This window comes from Coturnix japonica, chromosome 13, assembly GCF_001577835.2.
Source record: "Coturnix japonica isolate 7356 chromosome 13, Coturnix japonica 2.1, whole genome shotgun sequence".
Taxonomy (NCBI): domain Eukaryota; kingdom Metazoa; phylum Chordata; class Aves; order Galliformes; family Phasianidae; genus Coturnix; species Coturnix japonica.
Window position 1 is genome coordinate 1,205,450 of NC_029528.1, and position 9,396 is coordinate 1,214,845.

The 9,396-nt window shown below is 45.1% G+C and overlaps 1 protein-coding gene and 1 long non-coding RNA gene across 3 annotated transcripts; one reads left to right on the top strand and one right to left on the bottom strand.

Annotated features, from left to right (window-relative positions):
- Nucleotides 1-850: 850 nt before the first annotated feature.
- On the bottom strand, nucleotides 851-9,296 carry CCNI2 (cyclin I family member 2). 2 transcript variants are annotated; one of them, XM_015875572.2, is made up of 7 exons: nucleotides 8,990-9,296; nucleotides 7,839-7,985; nucleotides 7,237-7,371; nucleotides 6,133-6,207; nucleotides 4,833-4,973; nucleotides 3,567-3,797; nucleotides 851-2,856 (listed from the first exon to the last, which is right to left on the bottom strand). In XM_015875572.2, exons 2-7 carry the CDS (start codon nucleotides 7,950-7,952, stop codon nucleotides 2,449-2,451), a joined length of 1,104 nt encoding a protein of 367 aa, XP_015731058.1. In that variant the 5' UTR covers nucleotides 7,953-7,985; nucleotides 8,990-9,296; the 3' UTR covers nucleotides 851-2,448. The 2 variants fall into 2 exon arrangements, with proteins under 2 accessions (XP_015731058.1, XP_015731057.1); XM_015875571.2 differs by having other exon boundaries at nucleotides 7,839-7,988.
- LOC116654068 lies at nucleotides 6,485-7,348 on the top strand. The gene is made up of 2 exons (XR_004308943.1): nucleotides 6,485-6,987; nucleotides 7,095-7,348. It is a non-coding gene; the product is annotated as an uncharacterized LOC116654068 (long non-coding RNA).
- Nucleotides 9,297-9,396: the final 100 nt, after the last annotated feature.

Sequence of the window (9,396 nt, forward strand, 5' to 3'; positions counted from 1 at the left end):
CAGGTTGGGAAGGCCAGAAGGTTTTACTGCCTGGATGCATGCTGTGTTGGTCTTGTTACCAATAACTTGTGCAGAAGAACCGTGGGGAGGTGCTCACAGCCTTGGATTTGGCTTTCCCAGCCAGAAGGGTACGTGCTCTCTTTCTGTAGCAAGAACGATCCTGTTGCATCTGCAGCTTGTTCCTGAGGTTTGTAGTTTCTTCAAGGCAGGAGGTTCAGTTCTGAACAATGTCAGCAACAAAAAGGTAAGAGGCATGGGGAGTTACCATGCAATGCTTTCAACCTGCTGAGACCAAACTGTGAGTATAAGTTCCCTTACTGTAGCTCAGCACTGGCAGAGGAGTGCAGAAAGGATCTGTGCTACCAGCGAGAAGTGGTGTGTGCTGCAGAGCAGGCAGGCTCCAGCTTTACTGTTCCCATTCAGGTATGACATCTTGCATCCCAACAGGGAACATGGGACTCTGCTGCACAGCTCAGCGCTGCCTTCATCTTTCAGGTTTAGTCCCGTTACCTCATCCTTTTGAATGCTGTTCATTATTGATTGCAGAGGTTTTGAGAAACACGTTTGTTGATGGTTTGTAATGTCATTCACCTTACAGGTGAGAAACTACAGACAGAGGCTCAGTGCTGGGGAGGCAAAACATTAGGTAGGAGCTGTTGTGGTATGGAGGCACAGCATGGAAATCACTGTGTGCAGAATTCTTCTGCTAACACTTCCACTGGTTAATGTATGAGATAGGGCAGAAAAAGAGATAGGAGGAAAAGCAGAATGAGGCACACAGCCCCACTTCCTGCAGGACCTTTGTGGGCATCAGCTTTGGCTGGGCTGGTTACGGAGCACACTGAGAACGTGAGATTGAAACTGTATTTTATTGGGAATAACTACAAAGGACAAGTTGCCTCCTTCCACAGTCAGGCATATCACAGCTTGTGATAGAAAAGGAAGGTGGCAGTGCCAGAGGGAAGAGCCCTGCCACAAAAAGAAAACCTTCCCTATGGCCCATAGGTAGGTTTAATAAATGATGCATCCTAAGAGTGCCTCTGGGTCTGCCCATGAGACACCTTGTAAACTCTGTCTGGGCTACACAGCTGAGCTGAGCCCTCCTGTGAGCTGCACAGGGCCATGCTCCCCCTGCAGCTCAGCACTCCATCAGCAATACCTGCAACTCGCCTCGTGGGATCTCCTTTGCTTTCAACACTGATTTGAGTGCCAGCTGCTCATACATCGCTTGCACCACATCTCCAACACTAGATATTTATTTCTAGAACGTTTATGCTCTGCTTTTCTTGCAGTTTAGAAGGAAAACTTGACTTTCACCCTGCACACACAGTTTATTCATTTCCTAGTGCTAACTGGCAAAATTCAAACATAAAACTTTGGAAAGCTTTATTTGTTAACAGAGCTGCTCAGGACATCACTCCTGCAATGCTTGTGGTTCAGGAATCCCTCTCCTACAAGGTAAGATGAGGAGCAAGGGAAAGAAACTTTGTTCCTGCACTGAAGAATGCAGCTGTAAAGCAGCATAAGGATTTCCCTGCTCCTGTCTTATCCCTGTCCCCTGTTTGTCTATCCTGTATCATTAACTAAGACACCTGCTCAGCATTTAGCCTGTGCTGCTCTACCTGAAGACTTTCCCTGTTCCGTGGCAGGACTTGCAGGTATGGTATTGCTATTCATACAGTACTGTCTGGGTTGTACTTTCAAACTAATACAGCGATCACCTGAAAATGGTGGCCCTACTGCTTAAAACAAATAGCAAAAAATAATTCTCACATATTTCCAAGCTTAAGGCTGGTTTTAAAGGTGCAACAGAGGCTTAAACTGGCCTGTGCAGTTTGTAAAACTGCTTTTCCTCGGAGATTAGCAGCTAATAAAAACTATTATCAGAGTGGTGAGAAAATAACTGAAGGCATTTTGTATTGTCCAGTCAGTTAAGGCAGAATAAACAGCACCTTGAGTGGCCCACACTGGTCAGTGAGGGCCTAAGGCAGCGCTGACTGCAGACAAGAAGCAGTTTCCCACAGCTTGTAGGAACCTGGAATGAGTCTTTGGTTGCTTACCCAGAATCAGATCCATGGTAGGGCCTTAACAAAAACTAGATGGTTTGGCTTATGGCCTTTTCACTATTAAATCAAATAAACCCTCCCATCTGAGGACTAATAAGTGGAGACATTTGGTGCTCTGTGGCACAGCTCTTAGCCTTCTGCCACGCTGATCCCTGAGTTGTAGGATTGTGACTGAGTCCCTCCCCAGCTTCCTGTATTTACATGGTGTTAAAAGTGGAGCAAACTACTTAAAAAAAACAAACCATAGGAAAATAACACCATTTTGTCATTGTCCTCAAAAAAAAAAAACACAGCAGCACTCTTGCTATGTTGTGTTCACTGTCCTGTTTGCTGGAACCTACCAGTACTGAAATACTGCTTTTCTAAGGCAGGATGGTCTCCACTACTCACTTCCAGGTGGCTGTAGTGGAGGACATGGGGAGCTGCCTCCTCCAGACTTCAGCTGAGGGCATAAGCCACCCCTGTGCACCCTCCTACCATCTGCTCCCCTGTTCTCACTGTACAGGTATCTCAATCCATCGTAGTATTCATCTGTCTCCATGGTGCCTTCAGGAATTTGGGCTGTAGCAGATGTGACAGCTGCTGAAACTGGCTGGCTTACAGCGACCTGCAGCCTCACTTGATGAGAACTCTTAAATTCAGAAGGGTAATGGCAGGGAAACTTTGCCTCAGCATCACCATGGGTGGCTTGACTGATGGGACAAAAAATATAAATGGCGTTGGATGGCTGCAAGTGCATTAGCTCTTGATCCACAAGCTCTTTGCAGTGCTTGAATTCAGTGCTAGTAATCTGTAAGGAAAGAGAGAATTCAATTTTCTTCTTGTAAGTTCATCAGAAATTCATCTCTCCCCTGATTTCTGGTCTAGTAACTGGGTAATTAGGGGGAATCATAGGGAGAGGCTATTCCAGATACCTCAGCTGATGCATAACAGCAATACGCACATTAGCCCTGATGCAAAACATTTAATCAGGAGCTCCTAAACTACTACACAAAAGGTAGGCAAGCACTCCCTCTCTTTTTAGAAGGCCACAACAGGCAGGAGAGACAGCAGATAGGTAGGTTATGTCAAGTAAAGTCAAGCTGATGAGTTGATGGTAAGCTGCCAACCTGGGTCATTTGCCTTCTATGTATACTTTTGTAAAAGACAAGTGTTTTATGAAACTGGAGAAAAGTTTTAATAAAGCAGAGCTTGCCTCTTGTATGTATCATTAAAGGTGAAACTGATTATGCTTATAGTAACTGCTCTTAGAAGTCCTCAGTCTTCAGTGGGAGGAATCTCCTTGGTTGGGAGGCAGGGAGCTGATCTATCTGAGGCCAGGCTCTTTTGGAAGCCTCTAAAAAGTCAGTCAAAATTAGCACTAATGAAGGTAGAACATGGACACAGGCTTCTCAGAAATCTGCTAAAGTGCAATGTGGGTTGCAAATACACGTGTGCTTTATTAATTTGCCAGTGTCTTGGCCTCAGGATATTGTGACCAAAGGCCATTTTGACTCCTACCTGTGCTTTTTTTAGCAGATCAGTAATGACAGGAAACCAATCAGGAGTCTGCCTCTCCAGCTCTAAGGTGATGATCACCAAAGCCAATGTGGAGCCCTTAAACTGCACTAGTTGGTGGCAAGCCATACAGTGCTGTAGCTGTTTGGTCAAGAGTGCAACGTGGCGGGAAGGATTCGTCTGAGGCAGCCCGTTTAGTAGATGGGGCCAGTTGGACATCACCATGGCATGGAACTGGAGAGAAGAAAATATATATATATACATATATATATTAGGAACAAAAAAAAAGAAAAAAAAAAAAGAAAAAAAAAGCAGAGGTCAGTGAACTTTGTATGTTTTCATATGTTATCAACCAGACATACAGACTAAACTTCATCTCATATCAGGAGGCCTAGAGGATGTCCCCCCTGTCCCTGCCCTTCTTTTCTTTTGTGTTTGTACTTGCCAACCACCGAACTGTTTTTTGAGCTTATAATGAATGTAAAGGTCTGTGTTTCCTAATAATTTCTGGGGTTTCTACGTTATCCAGATTGCTATCTAGGAGATTCAGTTCAGACCAGCACATATGAAGAGAGTTAAATCAGTAATAATGACTGTACTCTGAATTTACTGAGGAAATGAGAAGAAAGGTAGTTTTTACAATCAGCAGCCTAAGATGGCTTAATATTTGCACATAACCTTGTGAAAGGGTTCCAGGATGTTTGTATCATATGATTTTTGCCTTACTAGCACATGATCATTTCTTGAAGACAAAGTTTAATCATTTCTATTGAGTATTTAGTAATTGCAATGTGAACCAAGTGCCAGATTGGGGTCTAATTGCATAAAACCAGGGTGAAGTATCAGTGGGATGAAAAGGAAAGTGGTTTAAAAAAAACCTGTATATGAAATGTAGCAAAACTGATAGCTTTCTATGTACAGTATTAATAGAATGGAAATAGTTAGACATATTTTTGCAGTGTGTATTTAAAAAAAAATAAAAATGGCGTACAGTTGTGCATTATGAGAATCTTTTTAATATCCATTTTAGTTGTCCTTTAAAGATGGGAGTAAATTTTTTTTGAGCAAAATGAAAGGTTTTAAATAGCAGTAAATTAATGGTATAATCACCATTACCATCTTCAAAAGACTTGCAGACAGCTAAGAACTGGTAGTCTACAAAGCATCTTGGGAAGGATGTGTGGATGTGTGCACATCTGTGTTTTCTAGTCTTATTTGATAAGAAGTTGTTTCTTTAAATAAAAACGAATTGCAAAACATAGTGCTTACAATGCTTAAGAAATCCATTGGTGTTGCTGTGTAAAGATCCCAGTGAAGCTTATCTAGTATAGTTCTTTCCATTCTCAAGATCTCAGCTGGAGAGCATTTACAGCCGCTCTGCTCTGCAAGCGTCTTCACCGATGGTATTACCTGTTAAAAAGAAATAAAGAAAGGAATTAAAAGATAATAAAGAAGCCAGTTTCTTACATGGTGCTGTGTGCGTTTCTCTGTACTGTGATCTAAAAACTTTGTACTCGTCCCAAAGCACAGAGCAGGATGCTCGTTCAGGAGACCTTTTGCTTAGAAAATTCCCATGCTAAACACAGGCAGGCCGTACTCCTCACAGGGCAGCTGGCAGTGAACCCAGCCCTACAGCAGGAGCAGTGCTGTGAGCCACCTGAACGCTGCACATGTTCCCTGCTACCAGTCTCATTAGCTTTGCTCCCGTGACAAGCAAGGTTTCCAGTTTTACAGAGACTTTTGTGGTTGTTTCCTGTGGTCATTGACTTGCTTCTCCTTTTTAGCTGAAGGGAAAAGAAGAATAACCTCAGCATGATACATCATAAGAAGGCTTATGAAAAGCATTTCGCTACAGGAGCAGTTCTTTAAAAGAAAGGCATGCCTGACTGCAACTCCTAAGTTTCCTGTTCCTTTTCAAAAAAGAATGAAGGGAAGAGGAGAAACAGAATCTGAAATGCTTTTCAAGGTCTGTTTGGCTCATGTCTGTAAATGTCTGGAGAAGTCTGTGCCACGACAGATTTCAGCTACATGCACTGGATAATGCATATGAATGAATATCCCTTGTAATCTCATACTTACATGGGTACTCGCTGATTTTACATGCTCACCTTGAGGTGCAGACCTGAGTCATTTCCTCACTCAGTTCAGTAACTGGTTTCGAATTAAAACAAACTCATCTATCTGAAATTTCCTCTAAAGAATCTCTGCTCTGTCTTGCCTCCCATATCCTCCCAGGACCCATAACAACAGAATTACAGCACTTTGATGTGCATGTGTGTCATGGCTGTCACTAGATCAAGCTTTACTGCGAGCTGTGGATTCTGATGAGGAGAGGTTTAAGTGCAGGAGGGGAATACGTTCATTACTTTCCTGAGGCCTTCACAGATGAAGGACCGGCTCTTACTCATGCTGAAGAAACAGGAATGAAAATGTTACTGCCACCTCTTTGGGCCTCTGTAGGGTAAACAAATCTACATTTCCTCATTATGCCCAAGCTGAGGAAAGACCTCGAAATGCAAACAACTTGAAAAGATTAATTTAGTGTATTTAAAATGGCAGGCATACAAACCTCATCTTCCTCATTGGTTTTTGCTGCAAGGACAAGGCAGGAAATTGCTATGCACTGCAGATATTTTAATCGGGCCTGAAGGGAAAAGACAACACTGAGTAAAGAAGATAATATCTTGGGGGGAATAACTGTCATTCTACTACACATGCACAAGTTTCAAGTTTTCATTTAGGTTGCAGCTGCTTTGGAATTAGTTCAGGTGCGGCAAGATTCACTTGAAGCCAGAAACAGCAAGGAAATCTCAAGTGAAACAAGTCCTCTTTTTGGTCTAATTTTTATGCAAGTATCTCAGAGTCTCAGACTACACGATGTCACAGTATCTACAACGTAGTGTTCTTCCTCTTTTTAACTGAGATATTACTGTGCTTTTGCCAAACAGAATTAAGAGTTGCAAGGATCGTAACTATTGTTGCTTCAGTGTCAGAAGTTGGCCTCAAAGTTTTGTTAAGTAATGGTTTCAAGACTACAATACTTAATGTGATAATGCAAATGTCTTCTGTTTAGCAGAGGCAACCAGATGATAATGAACTCTTTATGCTTATCACCACGTTTAGACTCCAAGTCACACAGACTACTACTGTGGACTGTGAATCAGCAAAACCTCAGCAAACACTCCAGTTCATAGCTGTATGGGAACTGTTGAGTCACAGCCTGCACTATTGAGCACCTGAGGAAAGGACCCGGTCAGCCCTGGGAGCACAGGTGAAGGCAGTTCAGCTGTGTGACTGGAAGGGCTGCAGTCTGGCAGCACCTCTCTTAGACCTCATTTAAGGGCTGACTGCCACTGTGGAAGAATCTCTTTCAGGAGATTCCTCCTTTGTGGTTTCCTCAGTGAGCCTCAATCTTCAGAGACAGGTAAGTAGTCCTTTTTCCTTCCTTTATGACTCCGGTCTATTGCATTAGTCCCTCTATCCTTACACCTTTTGTATCCCCTTTGTTGATCGTTCTGATGGTTACAATAGGTGTGCATTCCCGAAAGAAGACCCTGACTGCTTCCCAAATCTGCTGCCAGACATAATACTTGTTTTGCCTATAACCTGATTACACCCTCTTTACATCTGCAATCAGTAATTATAACCAGATAAAAAGCCGGAGATTCTTTACCTTTACTGATGCCAACAGCCGGTTGAGGATGCTGATAGATAAAGCAAAAGTTTCAGAGTGAAATTGGAACTGAGAGCTTATTTCTGCGATCCAGAGAATCGTTTTCTCATAGCACAAGGGAGAGATATCTGTACCCTGAGGGGAAGAAGTTAAGGGAGAAAAAAGGTACACTTAGCACTTTGATTTCGTTAACATATCTTCAAAGGAAAACTCCAATTATTCTAAGTACTCTAATTAACATTTCAGATGTCTCTGGGCGTGAAATGAAGACACTGCTGTTGGCTGTGTCTATAGAGCACAGGAAAGGGTAAACTGTTGGAGCAGCTTAAAGCACTTAACCACATTGCCCAGCTCTCGTCTGCTCCATCGAACTTCCTCAAACTACCTGAGTCAAAACAAAATGCAAAGCAACTCTAAACTCATTTTATGTGGGGAATTAATACGGTGCCAGATGAAACAAATACAGACCCTCCTCCCCCTTCGTTCCTTAAGATTCATCCATGCAGGATGACTTGCATTCAGGCGGGTCAGATGGCAAGACCAGCACTGCATGCCTGCGGTGAGATGCCTTAAGTGCTTCCAAAGAGAACAGGGGAGAATACCTTCAGGGTAAGGTTCTGGAAAACCGGTGCTTTCCAAATCCTGGCCTCTCTGACTAAGGCATTTTCCAGGAAGCAGACAAGCCTTGAGCTCTCTGGAGGTCCAGGACACTTCATAGCAACTCCTTGAGCCAGTTTCCCAGGTGGGAGCTGCTGCCAAAACCAAGAGGAGAATTATAAAGCATTGTACCAGCTCCTTGTGCTATGTGTGGTTTCCTTTCGTGCTGCCTTTCTATGCTGAGAACTGAAGGAGGGGCAGCCATACATCTTGTTTGTTTGCTGATGAGCAAAAACAGTTCCATCACTCGTTTTCCCTGGGAAAGCTGATGATGGAAGAAAACACATCTGAGAGCTAAACTGTGCAGCTTGGCTTTTCCACCCCTGGGCCGTACAAAGGTTCCCTCTCTCCTTCTTCCCGCTTATCTTGTGTTGGGAGGACATAGCACTGCATTCAGTTGTCCCCTTGTAGAGCTATTAAGTTGCAACCCACTATCAACTGATTTCAAGTTTCTGGCGAATAGAGCTCTATTGTTTCTGCAAAATGAAGCTCCCAGGGCTGTTGTTCTTAGAACTGAGCTCCCAATGAGCAGTTTTAATTAAAACAATTCTATCTTTCTGTTGCTGTTGAAGACATGCAACAGCATCACTATAGATACAGCACTCTCCGGACTATGTGTGTATGTGTGAAATACAGGTATCTGAATGTTCCTATCTAAAGGGCAGCAAGAACCTGAGAAGAAGTATTTCAATACTTCTATTTGAGTGTCTCTTGAACAGCGGAAAACAAAGCTGTCCGATCTAGAACTTGTGCTTTATTGGATGAGGTCTCTGTGCCATCAATCGCCCTAAACTGCGGGAATCCTCTGGAAACTGTTGCTGGTTTCTAAAGCTGCAGATCGAGCGTTTCACTGCACACAGGGAAGCACACACGGCTCCGACCGCATCTCACAGAGCAGCCGAGCCCGACAGCCCGGACCGCTGCAGCAAAGGGATGATAATAAACCGGGTGAGGTTTATCCGAGCGGGTCTGAAAATGTTTCTCTTTTTGTATCTGGAGGGGAAATCGTTCATTCAAGGCTCCCCTACAACTTCACCGCCACCGTCCCATGGAACTACACTGCCCCTCGTTTCCCGCAGTACCCCCCCGTCCTTACCGGTCCCGCTGTGCCCCGCCGCGGTCCGTCCCTGTTGTGGCCGGGCACAGGGCGGGGAGAGGCGGCAGCTCCGCGGGACTCGGCCGGGCGGGGCCGCACCGCCCTCAGCCTCCGCGGCTGCGCACAGCACGGCCCGGCCCACGGAGCTGCGGGGCGGCCGGTACCGCGTAACGGGAGGGAGCGCGCCGGGCCCGTCCCGGCACCGTGTCCATGGCCCCCCCGCAGCGCCACATGCTGCTCCCGGGGCTCGTGGTTCCGCGGTTCCGACCCGGCCACACGTCGGGGCGTTGGAGCCGTCCAGGCCGCATCCCCGCGGTTCCCATGGCGACGCCCAGCCCCGGCCTCGCCCCTCCCACCTCCCCCTTTCCGCCCACCCCATTGGCTGCCGCCCTACCCCCGCGGCTGCA

Coding starts and splice junctions, on each gene's coding strand:
- CCNI2 (XM_015875572.2), bottom strand. CDS start 7,952: ATGAAGTGTCCTGGACCTCCAGAGAGCTCAAGGCTTGTCTGCTTCCTG. Junction 6,208..7,236: donor GGCTGTTGGCATCAGTAAAG/GTAAAGAATCTC, acceptor TTTTCCCTTCAG/GCCCGATTAAAATATCTGCA. Junction 2,857..3,566: donor ATCTGCTAAAAAAAGCACAG/GTAGGAGTCAAA, acceptor CTTTCCTTACAG/ATTACTAGCACTGAATTCAA.